Below are 22680 nucleotides of genomic sequence, written 5' to 3' on the forward strand. Positions count from 1 at the left end.
CATACATCTGTCAGTGAACATTTAGGTTGTTTCCATGTCCTGGCTATTAGAAATAGCGCAGCTGTGAACACAGGGGTTCATGTGTCTTTTTGAATTAGCATTTTGTCTGGATATATGCCAAGTGGGATTGCTAGGTGGTATGGCAACTCTCTTTTTAGTTTTTTGAAGAACCTTCATTCTGTTCTCCACAGTGGTTATACCAGTTTATATTCCCACCAAGAGTGTAGAAAGTTTCCCTTCTCTCCAGCATTTGTTATTTATAGACCTTTTTTTTTCTTTTTCTTTTTCAACTGCACCTGAGGCATATGGAAGTTCCCTGGCCAGGATTCGTGAATCGGAGCCACAGCTGTGACCTATGCCATAGCTGCGGCAATGCCAGACCCTTAACCCAAAGCACCACAGCAGGAATTCCAGTAGACTTTTAAATGATGGCCATTCTGACTGGTGTGAGGTAGTACTTCATTGTAGTTTAATTTGCTTTTCTCTATTAATTAGCAGTGTTGATGTGTGTGTGTGGGGGGTTATTGTATATAAATTATACCTCAGAACTGATTGTTTTTTAAAGTAATTCTTGGAAGTTCCCATCGTGGCTTAGTGGTTAACGAATCTGACTAGGGACCATGAGGTTGCAGGTTTGATCCCTGGCCTTACTCAGTGGGCTAAGGATCTGGTATTGCCATGAGCTGTGGTGTAGGTTGCAGACAAGCGGCTCGGATCCTGCGTTGCTGTGGCTCTGGCGTAGGCCTGTGGCTACAGCTCCGATTAGACCCTTAGCTTGGGAACCTTCATATGCCGTGGGAGCAGCCCAAGAAATGGCAAAAAGACAAAAAATAAGAATAAAAAAAATAAAGTAATTCTTGCAATATATGAATATTTGAAGGCCCTCCTACAAGAGTCAGGTAAGAAAGTTTGTAGAGGTGCATTGTCTTAAATCTCATCCTTTTCTTTCTCTTTACTCAGCAGTATCATAGTATTTTTTTTTTAATTTTTATTTTTATTTTATTTTATTTTGTCTTTTTGCTATTTCTTGGGCCACTCCTGCGGCATATGGAGGTTCCCAGGCTAGGGGTCTAATCGGAGCTGTAGCCACCGGCCTACGCCAGAGCCACAGCAACGCGGGATCCGAGCCGCGTCTGCAACCTACACCACAACTCACGGCAACGCTGGATCATTAACCCACTGAGCAAGGGCAGGGATCAAACCTGCAACCTCCTGGTTCCTAGTTGGATTCGTTAACCACTGCGCCACGACGGGAACTCCATAGTATTTTTTAAAGAGAAGATGAGAGCCTGATTGCTTTCTGAAATTCCTGTGCTAGTGGTCCTGTATTACCAACAGCTTCTCTTCCTTTCAGGTTTTTTCAAATGTTTTTATTGTGCCAACCACGAAATAGAAATCCTTAAATGAGGGGTTTTAATTGGGAGACATTAGTGTTTATTACTTAGGATGAGCAGAGCTGTGGGAAAGCAGAAATTGCACATAAGAATAGAGGAGTTCCTCTTGTGGCTCAGTGGGCTAAAGACTCAGTGTGATCTTCATCAGGATGCAGGTTTGATCCCTGGCCTCACTCAGTGGGTTAAGGATCTGGTGTTGCTGCAAGCTGCAGTGTAGTTTGCAGATGCATCTTGGATCTGGTGTTGCCATGCCTGTGGCGTAGGCCCCAGCTGCAGCTCTGATTCAGCCACTAGCCGAGGAAATTCCATATACCACAGGTGAGGCTGTTAAAAAAAAAAAAAAAAAAAAAAAAAAGAGTAAAGATAGATTACCAGTCTCTGTACCTGAATATGTTTGAAAGAGCGTAGAATAAAAGAACATTCTAGGAAAGAAAATGAGCAAAGAATTCATCCTGGAGATCCATAAGACTTAATAACAGACCAACAGATGAATGTTGGTTTAGGGAATATGAATGTATTTGAATAATATACTATACATAGTCTTTTGAATTTTAAGAAGCGAGTTGTATTATGTTTCTAATATTATAACTCATGAACTAATTTCTTGAATCATAGAATAGCTGGTAACAGGAAGCTGTTGGAATGTATTAAGTCTGAACATGGTAAGATCAAAGAGTATAAGAAGGTTAATGTGATCAAATAACAGAACTCTGAAAAGTAGTATAGAATAGTCTTAAGATCCTGTAACAATACCATCTGCTCTGTAGTTTTGGAGTTTAGTTTTTTGTTGTTGTTCTTATTGGTGGTGGTGGTAGTAGTTAAAAAACAAAGAGATTATGTCATTTCTATACCTTTTGGTTCTAATTTTTTTTTTTTTTTTTTTGTCTTTTTAGGGCTATACCCTCGACATATGGAGGTTCCTGGACTAGGGTTGTCTCAGAGCTGCAGCTGCCAGCCTACATCACAGCCACAGCAGTGCATAGTCCAAGCTGTGTCTGCAGCCTATACCATAGCTAATGACAATGCCTGATCCTTAACCCACTGAGCAAGGCCAGGGATTGAACCCACTTGTCCTCGTGGATACTCGTCAGTTTTGTTACTGATGAGTCAAAGTTAGAACTCTGGTTCTAACTTTCTGAATCTACACAGAATGACTAGCTATATGAGATGACGAGGGGCTAATTAACCCTATTGTGGCAATCATTTCACATTAGATGTAAAGCAAACTGCCATGCCAAACATTTTAAACTTGTACATGATGTATGTCAATTATTTCTCAATAAAACCAGAAAAAAAATGAGTGAAAGTTTATATGTAAAGTTTTGGAGATGTGATATTAGTGTTAATCATGGTGGAGGAGCTCGCATTGTGGCTTAGTGAGTCATGAACCTGGCTAGTATCCTTGAGGATGTGGGTTCCATCCCTGGCCTTGCTCAGTGGGTTAAGGATCTGGTGTTGCTGTGAGCTGTGGTGTAGGTCACAGATGCGGCTCAGACCCTTGTGTGGCTGTGGCGCAGGCCAGCAGCTGTACTCCAGTTCACCCCCTAGCCTGGGAAACTTCCATGTGCCGCAAGTACAGCCCTAAAAAGAAAAAAAAAAATCATGGTGGAGTTTTGATATATTTCTCTATGTTGAAACTAGTGAATAAGATTAAGGATGGACGTTGGTTATAAATATTTCTTTATTTTCTTGTAGGGATTAATCATTTTATGAGAGAGACTGTGAAGAATTGTAAAAGAGATGGATTTGTTCAGACCATTTCGGGAAGGCGTAGATATTTACCAGGAATCAAGGACAACAACCCTTACCATAAAGCTCATGTATGTTGAAATTTATCTGGATTTTTAACTTAATATTTTAATGACCTGTACTTTTTCAACAAAGACTGAACACTGCTAATGTCTCTTTTAGAGATCACTAGTGTATTAATTGGATTTTCTGTGACAGTGCATGCCAATATTTGCTGAACGTAGTTTTTAGGAGAATAATATAAATTTGGGTTCACTTAATAATACTTCAATAAAAGGTGTTCTCTTTTAGTAAGATGATTATTTTTTAGCTTTGGTAATTAGTTATAAATCAACTTTAATTCTTAGTTGTGCCAGTTGTTCTTTGTTGGAGATATACCACAGTATACTAATTTGTTACACTACACCAGATTGGCAGTGTCTTCAGTGATTAGCCAATCACTGAATTGTGTTATGTTTTGGTTCATTCCATTTGCTTATTTATTTTTAAAACACTGGCTCATCAGAGGTTACTAGGATACCTCAAATATTAAACAAGGCTATTTTCAATGTCATTCAAAAGATTTATTGATGTCATTTGCTCAAATTATGATTAAAATCTCTTTATGAAATCATTGGGATCCATAAAAATATTCTGTGTATTTGAGCATTTAAGCTTCTGTTATAGTTCAAACCTTCCTACTTTGACTGGTTGTATTTTGCCCTTACCCTGTCCCTTCATGTGTCAATGCTCACTGCATGTTCTATGTAATGAAAATGCCCAGCCCTCAATTGCTAACCCTGTCTTGAGCTAGAATCGCTCAGAGCAATAATACTCTTAGGGACCATGGAGGAATAGCTGGGTATTTTGTTACTTCTTAACCCTCTAGCTTCCTTTATGTCCATATACAGACATCAGACATCTATCAGACTTTTACCATATCTCCAAGTGAAGTAGGCATTGTAGTTGATGCACTAAGAAAGTAAGTTTTAAAATGTACCATAAAGAGAGGACAAGATGGCAGAGGAGTAGGGAGACATGCTCGCCCTCTCCCACAAACACAACAAAAAAAGCACATCTACAGAATAAATGACTCGCACAGAACAGCAACCAATCGCTGGCAGAGGAACCTAAACTCCAATAACGGCAAGAAGTTCGTGACATTACTGGACAGAACGGGAGAAAAGAGGAGAGTGAGAGAAGGTGAATCCGAGCGGGACGGGCACTCCCGAAAGGGAACTACGGAGGAGAAAGGGTTCCCGCACCCTGGAAAGTCACCTACCGGGGGAAAGATCAAACAAACCAGAGAAATCTCCAGATGCAAAGAAGAGTGTAGCAGTAAGTTGGAGTACGGAAAAGCCGATCAAGAACCCAACGGACCATCTGAACTACGGGCACAGTCACCAAAAATTGAGACGCTTGGGTGGGGGCTGGGCACCAAGGCCTCGCCTCCGAAGGTTAGTCCCCGAGAAAGGGCCGGGCGACGCCTGGGTGGGGGCTGGGCACCGAGACCTCACCTCTGAAGGTTAGTCCCCGAGAAAGGGCCGGGGGACGCCTGGGTGGGGGCTGGGCACCGAGACCTCACCTCCGAAGATTAGTCCCTGAGAAAGGGCCAGGGGACGCCTGGGTAGGGGCTGGGCACAGAGACCTCGGCTCCAGAGGTTAGTCCCCGGGAAAGAGCCGGGGGACGCCTGGGTGGGGGCTGGGCACCGAGACCTCGCCTCCGAAGGTTAGTCCCCGAGAAAGGGCCTGGCGACGCCTGGGTGGGGGCTGGGCACCAAGACATCGGCCCAGGAGGTTAGTCCCTGGGCTGGGGGGGCAGGTCAGAGCGGAAACTGCTTGGGAGGTCTAGAAACCATTTGACGGGGCAGAGACTGCCTGGGAGACTAGAAAACAAAGCTGTCGCAGAGGAAGGGAACAATACTCTAGGGGCGGGGAAGTAAAGCCGCATCAGAGGGAACCTGGGAGAAGAGCCTGGTCTGCGCCCACGCTGGGGAGGGGAGAGAAGAAGGGGTGGGTCCCCATAGAATACCCTCCATGCCACAGCAAGCTTACAGGCTCGCTAGCTAGCAGAAAGCTGTGCTTCCCAGTGCATTCCCTCCCCCCACCCCCGCCACCCCCTACGCTCTGGCAGAACCTGGGGCTGCCTGCCATCCAGGAGGGCGGGCCTCAACAATTGCCTGAAGCCTACCACCGCAGGGGCTGTCCCTGCACAGGCCTGCTTGCCCTTTGGAGGGGCTACACTTCCGCAGAGCAGCACCAAACACCACCAGCCCCCGAGAAAAGGCCTGCAGCCCAGAAAAGCTAGAACAAGCCTAGCCAGGCCCTGAATAGATCGGCCTAATTCTCGGACGGTATTTCTGAGTCGGGCTGCCCCGGGGAGGAGCCTCTTGGGTCTCCATGGGCCTTGCTACCCGCCCAAGACCCCAGGGGGTGCTGAGACCTAGTGGACCAGTTGCATAGGACTGCCAGCTCCAGGCAGGACCCCCTGCAGCCCAGAAAAGCTGCAACAAGCCTGGCCGAGTCGGGAATAGATCTCAGACGGTCTTTCTGAGTCGGGCTGCCCTGGGGAGGAGCCTCTTGGGTTTCCAGTGGCCCTGCTACCCGCCCAAGCCCCCAGGGGGTGCCCCACTCCCACGGAATAGCTGCTCAGCACCACCAGCCCCCTGGAAGAGCCCCTGCAGCCCAGAAAAGCTGCAACAAGCTCGGCCAGATTGTGAAAAGATCGGCCTACATTCTCAGGCTGTCCTTCTGAGTTGGGCTGCCCTAGGGAAGAGCCTCTTAGGTTCTCAGTGACCCAGATAGCTGCTTCAGCCCCCAGGGGTTGCTGCACTCCTGAGGAGCAGCTGCCCAACACCACCAACCCCCTGCAAGAACCCCACAGCCTAAAAACACCAGAGCAAGCTCAGCATGACCAAGTGAAATCTGCTACCATCGTGGTGTGGACCTCCCAGTCCTGTCTGCCCTCAGGAAGTCCTTCTTTGCTTCAAAGAAACACTGTTAGCCCCATCAACACTCCAGAAAAGCCACACTGCCTCAAAAAAGATTGACCAACAACGCCAGCCCTCAGGAAATATTCCACGGCAGTGACAAGGCAAACACTGCCCAATAACGGAGAGTACAACTCCCTCAGGAGAAAGAAGACAACAAGCAAGATGAAGCTGAGAAACCACCCCCAGTCAAACCAACAGGAGAACTCACCTAAAACAGTCAGCAATGAAACAGATCTCTGCAGTCAGACAGACCTGGAGTTCAAAAGAGAAATAGTGAAAATACTGAAGGAATTAAGAGAAGATATGAACAGTAATGCAGATACCCGCAGAAAGGAACTAGAAAATATAAGGAGGAGCCAAGAAAAACTAGAACATTCATTTGCAGAGATGCAAACTGAACTAGGGGCAGTAAAAACCAGAATGAATAATGCAGAAGAACGAATCAGTGATGTGGAAGATAGAATAATGGAAATCACTCAATCCAGTCAACAGACAGAAAACCGAATCAAAAAACTGGAAAGCAATATAAGAGACCTATGGGATAATATAAAGCGGGCCAATCTACGCATAATAGGAATTCCAGAAGGAGTAGAAAAAGATAAGGGAATGGAAAATATATTTGAAGAAATTATTGCTGGAAACTTCCCAAATCTAAAGGATACTGGATTCAAGATACAAGAAGCACAGAGGGCCCCAAACAAACTGAACCCAAACAGACCCACACCAAGACACATCATAATAAAAATGGCAAAAGTTAGTGATAAAGAGAGGATCCTAAAGGCAGCAAGAGAAAAACAGAATGTTACCTACAAGGGAACCCCCATAAGAATATCAGCTGATTTCTCTACAGAAACACTACAGGCCAGGAAGGAATGGCAAGAGATATTTAAAGTGCTCAAAGGAAAAAATATGCAACCTAGAATACTCTATCCAGCAAGAATATCATTTAAAATAGAAGGGGAAATAAAAATTTTTCCCAACAAACAAAAACTTAAAGAATACAGCAACACAAAACCCAGGTTAAAGGAAATATTGAAAGGGCTTCTCTAAACCAAAAAGAAAGGAAGGAAAGACAGGAAAAAAGAAAAGAAAAAAAAAAAAGAAGAAGAAGAAGAAGAAGAGGAAGAACTAGGACTGAGGAAACCACAATCAGAGAGCAGTCACTCAAATAAGCCAGCATACAGATTTAATCATGAACATGCTTCAAACAAAATAAAATTAAAAAGAAAAAAATAAAAAAGAGTCATCAAAACCATAAAATGTGGGCAAGGGATGTTAGGAAGTAAATAACCCTTTTTGTTTATATGTATGTCTCTCTTCTTAATTTTAATATAGTAATGAAGTGTTTGAACTTACAGGACCACCAGGCTAAAACACACAATTATGGGAAGGGGTTAGCATACTTAAAAAACAGGGCAACCACAAGCTAAAAGCAAATATTGCATTTGCAAAAAAATGAAAAAAAAAAAACCACTCAAGCAGATAATAACAGGAGACCATTCAACCAAAAAAAAAAAAAAAAGAAAAGAAAGGAAGAATGGAGAACCATAGAATCAACTGGAACGCGAGGTTCAAATGGCAATAAATAATCATCTATCAATTATCACCTTAAATGTCAATGGACTGAATGCCCCAATCAAAAGACACAGGGTGGCTGAGTGGATAAAAAGGCAAAAACCTTCAATATGCTGCCTACAAGAAACTCACCTTAGGACAAAGGATACATATAGATTGAAAGTGAAAGGGTGGGGAAAAATATTTCACGCCAATAGACAAGACAGAAAAGCAGGAGTCGCAACACTCATATCAGACAAAATAGACTTTAAAACAAAAGACATAAAGAAAGACAAAGAAGGACCCTATTTAATGATTAAGGGATCCATCCAAGGAGAGGATGTTACTATCATCAACATATATGCCCCAAATATAGGAGCACCAGATACATACAACAAATATTAACAGACATAAAGGGAGATATTGATGAGAATACAATCATAGTAGGAGACCTTAATACCCCCCTCACATCAATGGACAGATCCTCTAGACAGAAAACCAATAAAGCAACAGAGATCCTAAAGGAAACAACAGAAAAGTTAGACTTCATTGATATCTTCAGGACACTACATCCAAAAAAAGCAGAATACACATTCTTCTCAAATGCTCATGGAACATTCTCAAGAATTGACGACATATTGGGACACAAAGCGAATCTCAATAAATTTAGGAGCATAGAAATTATCTCAAGTATCTTCTCTGACCACAATGCCATGAAATTAGAAATCAACCATGGGAAAAGCAAAGAGAAAAAACCTACTACATGGAGACTAAACAACATGCTACTAAAAAACCAACGGGTCAATGAGGAAATCAAGAAGGAAATTAAAAACTACCTTGAAACAAATGATAATGAAGACACAACCTCTCAAAACCTATGGGATGCTGCGAAAGCAGTGCTCAGAGGGAAATTTATAGCAATACAGGCCTTTCTCAAAACAGAAGAAAGATCCCAAATTGACAACTTAACCCTCCACCTAAACGAATGAGAAAAAGAACAAAAAAGTCCTAAAGTCAGCAGAAGGAAGGAAATTATAAAGATCAAAGAAGAAATCAATAAAACAGAGACTCAAAAAACAATAGAGAAAATTAATAAAACCAAGAACTGGTTGTTTGAAAAGGTGAACAAAACTGACAAACCCCTAGCCAGACTCACTAAAAAGAGGAGAGAAAGAACCCAAATAACCAAAATTATAAATGAAAAAGGAGAAATCACAACGGATACAGCAGAAATACAAAAAACCATAAGAGAATACTATGAACAACTATACGGCAACAAGTTTGACAATCTGGAAGAAATGGACAATTTTCTAGAATCTTACAGCCTGCCAAAACTGAATCAAGTAGAAACAGACCAACTGAACAGACCAATCACTAGAAATGAAATTGAAGAGGTCATAAAATCACTCCCTACAAATAAAAGTCCAGGACCAGATGGCTTCACAGGTGAATTTTATCAAACATATAAAGAGGAATTGGTGCCCATCCTCCTTAAACTCTTTCAAAAGGTTGAAGAAGAAGGAATACTCCCAAAGACATTCTATGAGGCCACCATCACCCTCATTCCAAAACCAGGCAGACATACCACCAAAAAAGAAAACTATCGCCCAATATCATTGATGAATATAGATGCAAAAATTCTCAACAAAATCTTAGCCAACCGAATCCAACAACATACCAAAAAAATTATACACCATGACCAGGTTGGGTTCATCCCAGGTTCACAAGGATGGTTCAACATACGCAAATCAATCAGCATCATACACCACATTAACAAAAAAAAAGTCAAAAATCATATGATCATCTCAATAGACGCGGAAAAAGCATTTGACAAAGTTCAACATCCATTCATGATCAAGACCTTCGCTAAAGTGGGTATAGAGGGAACATTCCTGAATATAATCAAAGCCATTTATGATAAACCCACAGCAAATATAATACTCAATGGGGAAAAACTGAAAGCCTTCTCACTCAAATCTGGAACAAGACAGGGATGCCCACTCTCACCACTGCTCTTCAACATAGTTTTGGAAGTCCTGGCCTCAGCAATTAGACAAACAAGAGAAATAAAAGGCATCCATATAGGAAGAGAAGAGATCAAACTGTCACTGTATGCAGATGACATGATACTATACCTAGAAAACCCTAAGGACTCAACCCCAAAACTCCTTGAACTGATTAATAAATTCAGCAAAGTAGCAGGATATAAGATTAACATTCAGAAGTCAGTCGCATTTCTGTATACCAGCAATGAAACATTAGAAAAGGAATACAAAAATACGATACCTTTTAAAATTGTACCTCACAAAATCAAATACCTCAGAATACACCTGACCAAGGAGGTAAAGGTCCTATATGCCGAGAACTATAAAACTTTAATCAAAGAAATCAAAGAAGATGTAAAGAAATGGAAAGAGAGTCCATGTTCCTGGATTGGGAAAATCAATATTGTAAAAATGGCCATCCTACCCAAAGCAATCTACAGATTCAATGCAATCCCTATCAAATTACCCAGGACATTTTTCACAGAACTAGAACAAACAATCCAAACATTTATATGGAACAACAAAAGACCCAGAATCGCCAAAGCAATCCTGAGAAACAAAAACCAAGCAGGAGGCATCACTCTCCCAGACTTCAAGAAATACTACAAAGCCACAGTCATCAAAACAGTGTGGTACTGGTATCAAAACAGACAGACAGACCAATGGAACAGAATAGAGAATCCGGAAATAAACCCTGACACCTATGGTCAATTAATCTTTGACAAGGGAGGCAGGAACATCAAATGGGAAAAGGAAAGTCTATTCAGCAAGCATTGCTGGGAAACCTGGACAGCTGCATGCAAAGCAATGAAACTAGAACACACCCTCACACCATGCACAAAAATAAACTCCAAATGGCTGAAAGACTTAAATATACGACAGGACACCATCAAACTCCTAGAAGAAAACATAGGCAAAACACTCTCTGACATCAACATCATGAATATTTTCTCAGGTCAGTCTCCCAAAGCAATAGAAATTAGAGCAAAAATAAACCCATGGGACCTCATCAAACTGAAAAGCTTTTGCACAGCAAAGGAAACCCAAAAGAAAACAAAAAGACAACTTACAGAATGGGAGAAAATAGTTTCAAATGATGCAACTGACAAGGGCTTAATCTCTAGAATATACAAGCAACTTATACAACTCAACAGCAAAAAAACCAATCAATCAATGGAAAAATGGGCAGAAGACCTGAATAGACTGTTCTCCAAGGAAGATATACAGATGGCCAACAAACACATGAAAAAATGCTCAACATCGCTGATTATAAGAGAAATGCAAATCAAAACTACCATGAGATACCACCTCACACCAGTCAGAATGGCCATCATTAATAAATCCACAAATAACAAGTGCTGGAGGGGCTGTGGAGAAAAGGGAACCCTCCTGCACTGCTGGTGGGAATGTAAACTGGTACAGCCACTATGGAGAACAGTTTGGAGATACCTTAGACATCTATACATGGAACTTCCATATGACCCTGCAATCCCACTCTTGGGCATCTATCCGGACAAAACTCTACTTAAAAGAGACACTTGCACCCGCATGTTCATTGCAGCACTATTCACAATAGCCAGGACATGGAAACAACCCAAATGTCCATCGACAGATGATTGGATTCAGAAGAAGTGGTATATATACACAATGGAATACTACTCAGCCATAAAAAAAAGGATGACATCATGCCATTTGCAGCAACATGGATGGAACAAGAGAATCTCATCCTGAGTGAAATGAGCCAGAAAGACAAAGACAGATACCATGTGATATCACTTATAACTGGAATCTAATATCCAGCACAAATGAACATCTCCTCAGAAAAGAGAATCATGGACTTGGAGAAAAGACTTGTGGCTTCCTGATGGGAAGGGGAGGGAGTGGGAGGGATCGGGAGCTTGGGCTTATCAGACACAACTTACAAGGAGATTTACAAGGAGATCCTGCTGAATAGCATTGAGAACTATGTCTAGATACTCATGTTGCAACAGAACAAAGGGTGGGGAAAAATGTAATTGTAATGTATACATGTAAGGATAACCTGACCCCCTTGCTGTACAGTGGGAAAATAAAAAAAAAAATGTACCATAAGAGAGCAAACTAAAAACATAAAAATAACATGTATACTCGGTTATTTATACTTGAGAAGGTCGGACTTGAACAGATTCTTTTTTTTTCCTTAAGTTTTACTAAAGTGTAGTTAATCTGCAAGGCTGTGATAATTTTTGCTGTTGAACAAAGTGACCCAGTTCTACATATGAACATATATCCACTCTCTCTGATTCTCCTCCCATGTAGATTATCACCGAATACTGGGCAGTGTTTTCTGTGCCATACAGCAAGTTCCCGTGAACAGATGCTTGAAGACTATTTAAAGACATGAGAAAAAGACAGTCACAAGTGAATAAAGTTTGAGTAAGGACTGGCTAAACGCCAGTCTGATAGTACTATAAAGTTATCCCCTAGGAGTAGATAATTTTTACTGGTCAGATGGAATCAGCTAGTGGATGGCTTTTAATGGCAGGCTGGGAAATCTGGGTTTGATATAATAGGGATTGATTATGTTTCTTGGGATTTACATAATGAAAAATGGAGGATAGAGTAATTAATGTTAATGAAATATATACTTTTAAAAAACTAATATTTTTGTAGTTAAAAATGTGAGAGTAAGACTTTTTCATACCAGATCCTTAGGAGTCAAATTCTAACTGATTCTTTATGTTGTTGCTGAGAAAAAAGAAAAAAATCCAACCCTCTGAATCAGGAATAGAGTAAATATAATCAGATTTATTTTTGGTTTTTGTTTAGTTTTACTTCTAATTTCAACTTTTACTGTTTTGAAAATATACATAGAGAAAGCAGAAGAAACAAATATAAATTTCAATAAAATGTCTTAGAGCTACACCTATGTAACTACCACCCAAGCCAAAAAATAGAATATTGTTAACACTCCCAGAGCTTCTCTCATGTTTTTTCCTAATAACCCACTACCTTCCCAGAAATAACCACTATAACTATAAACCTGTGGGATTTTTTTTATGTGTTTTAGACCTCTGTATACATCATATGTGTGTATTCTTCTGTGTTTAGCTTTGGATTCACTCAAAATTACATAGGCAAGTTTGGTTTTCTGTCTAGAGGATCTGTCCATTGATGTGAGTAGGGTATTAAAGTCTCCTACTATGATTGTATTCCCATCAATTTCTCCCTTTATGTCTGTTAATATTTGTTGTATGTATCTGGGTGCTCCTGTATTTGGGGCATATATGTTGACGATAGAAATATCTTCTTCTTGAATGGATCCCTTAATCATTAAATAGTGTCCTTCTGACTGTTTAGATGTATTCTTTTGTGAAGCATCTGTTTTTTAAGTCTTAAGTTTTTGTTTTTGAGTTGGTTTGTCCTTTGATATATGAGATTCCTTTATATATTCCAGATATGAGTCCTTTGCTTACATGGATTTATCATTCTTTTGTATTACTGTAGTGCTTTCCTTAGTCTGTTTAAGAAAGCTTTTCTACCCCAATGTCAAGAACATATTCTCTAGAAGTTTTTAGTTTTGACTTTTACGTTTATATTTACAATCAACTTAGGATTCATGTTTATACTTTTTGAGAAATTCAGGGTTAAGGTCCCCATCCCTTATCCCCATGTATATACAATTGTCCAAACTGTTTCTTGAAAAGACTAAACTTTCCCCACCACTGCTTTGCCCCAAATTAAATTTACAAATATAGATGTATCTGTTTGTGGACACATTGCTTTGGCCTCTTGTATTTGCTCCTACTTTAAGCAGTGGCATACTGCCCTAGTTATGCAGCTACTTTATAAGATGTTTTGATATATGGTAAAGTAAGTTTTCTCAATTTGTGTTTTTCCCTCCAAGAATATTTGCCTGTTTTTGGTTCTCTGCATTTCCACATAAATTATAGAAGGAGCTTGTGCATTTCCACACAAAATCTTGTTGGGATTTTGTAATTGCAGTTACATTGAGTTCATAGATCAATATGCGATTAATGGGCATATTTATAAATATGTTATGTATGTCTATTTGTTTAGGTCTTTGGGTTTTGTTTTTTGGTTTTTGTCTGTTTTTAGGGCCGTACCTGTGGCATAAGGAAGTTCCCAGGGTAGGGGTCCAATTGCAGCTGCAGCTGCCAGCCTATGCCACAGCCACTGCAATGCCAGATCTGAGCCAAGCCTGTGACTTAAACTGCAGCTCACAGCAATGCCAGATTCTTTAACCCACTGAGTGAGGCCAGGGATAGAACCCACATCCTCATGGATATTAGTTGGGTTTGTTTCTGCTGAGCCACAGTGGGAACTCCAAGAAGCTTTATTTATTTATTTATTTATTTTTGGCTTTTTTGCTATTTCTTGGGCTGCTGCCGTGGCATATGGAGGTTCCCAGGCTAGGGGTCTAATCGGAGCTGTAGCCGCCGGCCTACACCAGAGCCACAGCAACGCGGGATCCAAGCCGCGTCTGCAACCCACACCACAGCTCACGGCAACGCCGGATCGTTAACCCACTGAGCAAGGGCAGGGACTGAACCCCCAACCTCATGGTTCCTGATCAGATTCATTAACCACTGCGCCACAACAGGAACTCCCCTTGAAGCTTTATTTTTAATGCATGTCATAGTTTGGCTCTGGGTTGACTATGGCTCTGCTCCATATTTTCTCATGCTGAAATTCAGAATGAAGAAGAGTCCTTATCTGGTATAAGCCCTTTTTTTGTGACAGCGTTAGATAGCTTTTAAAACTTCTTAGATGAGAATTCCTGTTGTGGCTTAGTGGTTAACGAATCTGACTAGCATCCATGAAGATGCAGGTTCAGTCCCTGGCCTCACTTAGTGGGTTAAAGATCTGGCATTGCCGTGAGCTGTGGTGTAGGTTGCAGACTCGGATTAGATCCTGCATTACTGTAGCTGTGGTGTAGGCTGGAAGCTACAGCTCCAATTTGACCCCTATCCTGGGAACCTCAAAAAAACCTTTCTTAGATGTGTATGTCAACTCACGTTTCATTGGCCAAAACAAGTTAACGCCATTCTTTGAGAATGAAAAACAGTTTGAATTATATGGTAATGGATGGGCACTATGGAAATTCATAGGGAAAGGCTGCAAGTAATAGTAATAATACCATAATCCATTACACAAAGGCATATAATTTGAGAAGGGAAGAGGCCAGTATAACTTTGAAATTCCCTCTTTGAACAATGACAGCTGAGTGAGTTTAGAATTGTTTTACTAGCATTTGACAGAACAACAGTTAGTTTTTTTTAAAAAAAAGTATTTCTTTAACAGGTATTTTATATACTGAGAGCTGGCTGTAGCCCAGATGATAAGGAACCAGATAACTCCTCTCAAGTTACATAGGTCCCTCCTTCCCATATTCTGAGCCCTTTTGGGACAATAGGAGGGATATTCACAGTATTTTACACCTTGGATATTAACCTGGATCTCTATTCTTACTGCCCCAAGATGATGACTTTTAGCATCTATGGTTGCCTATCAAGTTCATGGCAGCAATAGTCTTAGGGAAGTTCTAATTTAATCCTTAGGGGTCTAGGACCTACATTTTCACTAGCAGTTAATGATTAGTCCCAACAACTCATAAAAAGCTCTGATACATACCTGAGGGCTCCCTACCTGCTGGAGCCAAACTCTACAGAGGACTAAGAGGCCACTGATATGGGGGATGTACTTGAAACCTTCCAACCCATGTCACAAAGAATGATAATCTAATTAAATCTATTTAAGATTAAGAGGAATTGTATTTTGAGGAATAGATCCTTTAAAGTGAGTTTAGAACATTGATAATATATTTTTAAGAATAATTAATTTTGAGCTACTAAATTCATTTTAAGTTTAATGTAGTTTGGGGTTCCTAACTAAGTATTGAAAGTTTCGGAACTGAAGCAATTTGACTTTCTTCTCTTTAGTCTATCCTCATGTGAACAACAACCCAGAATCTAGAGCCCTGGATCATTCTACTTATTATTCTTAAGATGCAGCCTAATATTTGATGTCCTGGATCACATGTCAGTTCAGATTTCCAGTCTGGCTGCAGATGTGAGCACTAATCTGTGGACACTAAAAGCAGGTATGGAACCGTGTTGGCATATCTAATGCAGCACCTGTTATTATTGTTTTTCATAGGCTGAGCGTCAGGCTATCAATACAACAGTTCAAGGTTCGGCGGCTGATATCGTCAAAATAGCCACAGTTAATATTCAGAAGCAATTAGAGACCTTCCACTCAACTTTCAAGTCTCATGGTCATCGGGAGGGTATGCTCCAAAGTGACAGAGCAGGTTTGTTTATAAATGAGGTTCTCACTGTAAGGTGGTGAGATTAATTACATATGAAGAGAAAGTGGAAGATGTTTTATATAGTATTTCTCAGTGGTTCTCAAACATTTTGGACTTATGTTGTCTTTATGTTCTAGACTTATTAAGGACCCCAAAGAGTTTTTGTTTATGTGAGTTATATCTACTGATAATTATCATGTAAGAAATTAAAACAGGGAATTTTTTAAGACACTTATTAATGTTTACATATGAAAATAATAAACCCACCACCTATTAATGTAAATAACATTTTTATGAAAATAACTACATTTTTTTCAGAACAAAGAAAATTCATGATGAGGGGCTTTATTTCACTTTTCCAAAAATCTCTTTAATGTCTGGCTTAAGAAAAGACAGTTGGGTCTTCTTATCTGCTGCTACAGTTTGCTGCAGTATCACCTCTGTTCTCTCTGGAAAACCCTCTGTACAGTGTAGGATGATCAGTGTCCCAGTGTCCCATCCATTTCCCAGGATGTTGGACTTTCAATGCTAAAGCCAGGATACTTGGCCACCAGCTTCTTGTTCTCTTGTGAGAGGAGACTGAAAATGGAAAATAACTACTGGGTGTGGGTTTCTTTTTCTTTCCTTTTTTTTTTTTTTTTTTTTTTTTGGTCTTTTTCGGGCTACACCCTCGGCATGTGGAAGTTCCCAGGCTGGGGATTGAATGGGAGATGCAGCTGTAGGCCCACACCACAGCCACAGCAACTTGAGATTCAAGCTGCATTTGAGACCTGCACCACAGCTCATGGCAATTCCAGATCCTTAACCCTCTGAGCCAGGCCAGGGCTTGTCCTCATGGATGCTAGTCGAGTTCGTTAACCACTGGACAGGAACTCCCCTACTGGGTGTTATTATGAAAATAATTTGACTTTGCAGTTGCTTTGAAAGAATCTCAGAGATCCTCTTTGGTCCTTAGACGACACCTTAAGAACATACTGATTTTTCTGTTCATGACCTTCCACGAACACATGCACACATATGTTCTTATATTCGTAGAAAGAGAATGGTGAAAATTATTTGGGGAATAACATTGTATTATGTGCTTTGGAGGATTTAGAAGTAAATGTTATCAATCTATGTTTGAATTTTAAATCTACTGATGAAAAGAAGATATGATACTCGACTCTGAAATATTTATATAACTTTACAGCACCATGATTCAGTGTCAAAATGAAGAAATAGTATCACTCTGTAGATTGAGTGGAAGACAATGTGGACATGTAACTTCATTGTGTCATGCTGAGTTAAAGGCAGTGGTAGGTCAGTGGGGTCAAAGGGAGCTGAGCCTGAGAAAGCAGACCATACAGGGAACAGGAGGAGCATGGCCTCCTGGGTCAGAAGCCAAGTTGCCAAGGGAAATCAAGAAGAAAAAGGTGTGGTGATCAGAAAGCAGAAGAGCTAGAACATCCAGACAGCCAATGACGTAAGATAAGTGGGGCCCAATGGGCAGGTCAGATTTTAGCCAACTGGCAAACAGATGCACAGCCTTTGCAGCCCTGGTATGGAAGTGACTTGCCATGCCTCATCACCCTTGTTCTCTTACCCTGTGAAAGCCACCTCTTAGGAAACTTGGGCTGCAGGTAGTAACAGCTAAAGAACTCTTTCTGAGGGAAGCACTGGATATTGAGGGAGATGGTATCTGTGCTGTCCTGAAGAATAAGTAGGAAATCTGGATGGGAGAGAAGAAGGACTGCTCTAAGATACAGGAGCATTTTTAACCATTTTTGGATGCATGGATTCTTTTGAGAATCTACTGAAATGTGTAGATCATCTCCACAGAAAAATGTATACACATAGACCCTTACATATATCTTTAAGGGATTCATATACTCTCTGAGGTCCACATTTGGACCCTAGATTTAGAAATATTTGTCTAGAGTGTATGGTCCAACTGGGGAATCACCAATTTTACCATGATGACACTTCTGGCCAGAAAAAGACATCAGAGCATGTCAGTCTTATAAAACACTGCCTGAAGACAATAGCAGTTGCCTTTTCTGGAGCATAAATCAGGCCCCCTACTATTCTGGTGTTTTTTTACTCAGAAAAGTTGGTAGTGGTGACTCCATGGAAAGAGATGTTGGTTGTTTATGAGCAGTGACTTAGACTAGAATTTGGAGCAGAGTTCTTCAAATTTCATTTACTGACTTCTTTGTCAGACTTCTTTGTCAACTTCCTCTGAGAGGAAGCAACCAGCAAGTAGTTATTTTCTTCATAGTTCTAAATTTTATGTTTTAATCTTTTAATTAAAATTTCCCAGAATTTCTCAAAATCTCTCTTGAAAAAATTTTTTCCTATGATACAGTGACATGCTGATCAGTTTTATTACTTTTTTCATGATGTAGGATTCTTACCAAAGAGAAAATTGCAAGGAATGTTTTGCCCAATCAGAGGAGCCTTCTTCATCCTTCAACTCCATGATGAACTCTTATATGAAGTGGCAGAAGAGGATGTTGTTCAGGTATTTTTGCAGTGTTTATGTCCATTCTATAGACAGCTAAGACACTGTAGGTCAGGCTAAGATGCATAAGATTTCTGGAATCCTTCCCTAGCCCCAGGATTGCTATAAAAAACTTGTATCTTTAAAGGGAAAGAAAGAGCTAAGAGTGCTCAGATTTTTTTTTTTCTTTGCTTTTTACGGCCGCATCTGCGGCATATGAAAGTTCCGAGCTGCATCTTCGACCTACACCACAGCTCATGGCAATGTCAGATACTTAACCCTTCACCAAGCAAGGCCTGGGGTCGATCTTGCATCCTCATGGATACTGAGCCACAGTGGGAGCTCCCTAAGAGTGATCAACTTTAAACTTATTTTATTTATTTATTTATTTATGTGTCTTTTTGCCTTTTTTAGGGCCGCTCTCACGGCATATGGAGATTCCCAGGCTAGGGGTCGAATCGGAGCCGTAGCCACTGGCCTACTCCAGAGCCACAGCAACGTGGGATCCAAGCTGTGTCTGTGACCTACACCACAGCTCACGGCAACACTGGATCCTTAACCCACTGAGCAAGACCAGGGATTAAACCCACAACCTCATGGTTCCTAGTCAGATTCATTAACCACCGTGCCACGATTGGAACTCCTAAACTCATTTTAAAAGAAAATCCTGATGTAGGGATATTTTTTTTCCAGGAGAAGTTAGATGAGAATTTGTGTCGTTGCCCTGAGGATATCAGAGCTCTGACCATTCTAGTGAACCTAGCAGAGCTCCTGCTTGTCACTGCAGACTAGTGCGGGATGCCTGGCTCTTTTCAGATTTTGAGTTTTAAGCACCATGCAGTGAAGAGCTCCAGTCTGGCTTATCACCTCATTGGGTGGGCTGGGAAACATTCTTTGATTGGGCAGTGTTTGTTAACTTTTTTTTTTTTTTTAATAGGTAGCTCAGATCGTCAAGAATGAAATGGAAAGTGCCGTAAAACTCTCTGTGAACCTGAAAGTGAAAGTGAAGATAGGTGCCAGCTGGGGGGATTTGAAGGACTTTGATGTGTGATGTAGGGAAGGCTGGTGTAGGTACAATCTCAGGGAAAGACTAGAGATTATCCTTTCACCTACTCCATGAAAACAGAAACCCTCAAGTCTGGATGAGCTTAGGATAGTAATTTTATAGTGAGAGTTTCAAAATGTACATCAGAGTTTATTCTCTGTAGTGTAAAAACATGTTTGAGATGAAATACCAAGTCGAATGATTAGATGCACTCTCAGAGTATCTATGACATATTGCCTTTTATTGTTTAATGGCTCTAAACAGGTTCAGAACACATGCTTGAAATATGCACTTAGCACTTTGAGTCTTCATCTGTCAGGGTTGAGCATGAAGGAAATGAAATGGCTGCCTCAGGGGCATTTTCATCCCAACAGGATTCAGACAGTTGTGATACAGACCCCAACAGGAGCCAGAGACAAATGAGGATTTATTTTCACATAAACCACCAGGGTTAGGCATTGTCTGTGATTTTTATCCAGTGTCATCATAAGACTACCGAAGTAGTCTTTTTAAATAGCAATGACTAGTAAATTAAGAATTCCATTAAGTGGTAAGACTTGGTATGGATGTTCTAGGAGTGGATTTTCATGAAATGCTCTTTCTCTTCCTTTCCCTCCCGCAGTTCATGCAATGAATGTATTTCCAATACTTGGTATTATAAAACAAGGTACACCTTTTCAAAAGGTATTCTGATCTGTAAGACCAGATGTTTACTTTGCAGTTTAATACAATACTGCCAGAGAAGGAAAATACCCCCTCATCAGTCCCTCAGTGCCTCTTTCTCTGTGGCATGGTGAGAATACTCATGCTGAAAGATTGTACTTTACAATCCCAGTCACAGGTGAATAACTGACCTTTTGCTGTTTTAATAAAATGAATTTTTGAGAAACGTTATGCCAGTGGTTCAGTTTTTTAAAACTGTGTTTGGTCTATGCATATCAGAAGCCTGTGTCCCTGTGTACTTATTTTGTAATTTGCTCAACAGTGTCTGTGCACATAGGAAGTGTTTATTATATTCTTAATCAGTTATCAGAAGAGCTCTTTTATGTTTATTCGTCAGAATTTTAAAAGACATTTGCTTTATAAACAAAGTGTAATACATCATTAGTAGCTGGATATTAGTACACAAGGTACTCAGACATTTTGGGAGGGGCAGACGTAAGAGGAAGTAATATCATTAGTTCTTGAGTTTTTCCCATAGTCGCCTGTACCAGGTTTCTCAGAAAAGCTAGTGCTGATACTATTCTGGTGGCCTTGAGAATCCAGCACAAGAGAAACCTCAGTCTATTTAAGTGAGTGTTCTCCAAATATGAGTGCAGATGTATAGGTCACTTACATCTCATGGCTCTGCATGTGTGGTTACGTGCATTTTCTCATCCTTTTGGACCTATCAGCTGGACTTAAAACAGGCACTTCTTGCTTTGCATGATTCAGTTATGCACAAATTCCAGTTACCACGGTTTACTTAAATAACACCAGTGCCCCACAACACAATGCAAATTTCAGTTACCATGGTATATTAACTGAGTAATTGCATGAAGTTCAAACTTTACTGGCAAGCTTTTCAGTCCATAGATCACTATGTTAGTAACAGATGCACATTGTGGTAGTCAGAATACAATTCCCTTCCCCAGATGTTCACATGCTAATCCCCCAAACCTGTGAACATATGTATCACGTGACGAAAAGGAATATCCCTGATGTGATTAAGTTAGAGATCTTGAGACGGGACAATTATCTGGGTGCTTCCAGTATGAACACAGGGTCTTTATGAGAGGAAGGCAGATGGTCAGAGTCAGAGGAGGGAATGTGATGATGGAAACAGAGTGAGATTGAGATTTGAAGATACTGCCCTGCTCTCTCCAAAGATACAAGGAGGGCCCATGAGCCAAGGAATGCAGAGTGCCTCTAAGAGGTGGAACACGCAAGGGAATGCACAGCTTCCAGAAGGGACAAAGCCCTGCCAGCACTTGATTTGAGCCCACTAAAATCATATTGGACTTCTGACCTCCAGAACTGTAAGATAATACTGTGTGTGTGTGTCTGTGTATTTAACTTAATTTTTTTGTAGTATAGTTAACTCAGTGTACTAGTGTTAGGTGTACAGCAAAGTGAATCAGTCATACATATAAATATATCCATTCTTTTTTTCCATATAGGTTATTACAAACTATTGAGTAAATTTTCCTGTGCTATGCAATAGGTTCTATTAATCATCTGTTTTATACAGTAATGGGTGTATGTTATTCCCACCGTCTCAATTCTTCCCTCCCCCCAGTGGTTTCACCTATGGTACCCATAAGATTGGTTTTGAAATCCCGGAGTTTGTTTCTGTCTTATAAATAAGTTCTTTTGTATCATTTTTATTAGATTCCACATATAAGTGATATCATATGATAGTTGTCCTAATAATTTGTTGTTCATTTTTCAGTTTTGTCAAGATATAATTGACATACAGCACTGTATAAATTTAAGCTGTACAACTATCGACTTGATTTACATATATTGTGAAATGACTTCCACAGGAAGTTTAGTTAGCATCCATCGTCTTATTTCCGATACCAAAAAAAAAAAAAAGAAAAACAAAAAGTTTTTTTCCTTGTGATGACAACTTTTAGGATTTACTCTTTTAGAAAATTTCAAATATACAGTCCAGTAGTGTTAACTATAGTCATTATGCTATACATTACTTCCCTATTTTCTATGTATAAAATCCTGTGATCTACAGATAGAGACAGTTTTACGTCTTCCTTTCCAAGTTGGATGCTTTTGCTTTCTTTTTCCTGCCTGAATTCCAGTACTAGGACTTCCAGCACTACTTCAACAGGAGTGGTTGAGAGTGGGCACCCTTGTCTTATTCCAAATCTGGGAGGGAAAGCTTTCAGTCTTTCACCCTTGAGTCTGGGGTTAGCTGTGGGCTTGTTGTATATGGCCTTTATTATGTTGAAGAACATGCCTTCTATACCTAATTTATGAAGTTTTTTATTATGAACAGATGTTGAATTTTGTCAAATCCTCTTTGTGCATCTCTTGAGATAACCTTATGATTTTTATTCTTCATAGTGTTAATGTGGTGTATCATATGTATTGATTTGCATATGTTGAATCATTCTTTTATTCTAGGCATGAATC

General features: G+C 40.3%; 1 protein-coding gene across 8 annotated transcripts in view; it reads left to right on the top strand.

The window, feature by feature from the left end:
• The window catches only part of POLQ (DNA polymerase theta), a 130003-nt gene extending 109561 nt beyond the window's left edge, over nt 1-20442 (top strand). For 6 of the 8 annotated variants that reach the window (XR_014824700.1, XR_014824699.1, XR_014824697.1 and 3 more), the window contains 4 exons: nt 3090-3214; nt 15874-16027; nt 18409-18524; nt 19441-20442. Coding sequence is in view for 2 of the 8 variants with exons in the window: in XM_021070281.2 (XP_020925940.1) it covers nt 3090-3214; nt 15874-16027; nt 18409-18524; nt 19441-19554 (509 nt within the window). In the remaining 6 variants the exon portion in view is untranslated. Of the gene's footprint in view, nt 1-3089; nt 3215-15656; nt 15818-15873; nt 16028-18408; nt 18525-19440 lie in introns of those variants that run through there. The other 2 variants (XR_014824698.1, XM_021070282.2) reach the window with 1 other exon arrangement.
• The last annotated feature ends 2238 nt before the right edge of the window (nt 20443-22680 follow it).

The sequence above is a fragment of the Sus scrofa genome, chromosome 13 (assembly GCF_054392235.1).
Source record: "Sus scrofa isolate SSC_HxYL_T2T_F1_AM1 chromosome 13, Sscrofa_HxYL_maternal_Yorkshire_Landrace_v2.0, whole genome shotgun sequence".
In the NCBI taxonomy this organism is placed as follows: Eukaryota; Metazoa; Chordata; class Mammalia; order Artiodactyla; family Suidae; genus Sus; species Sus scrofa.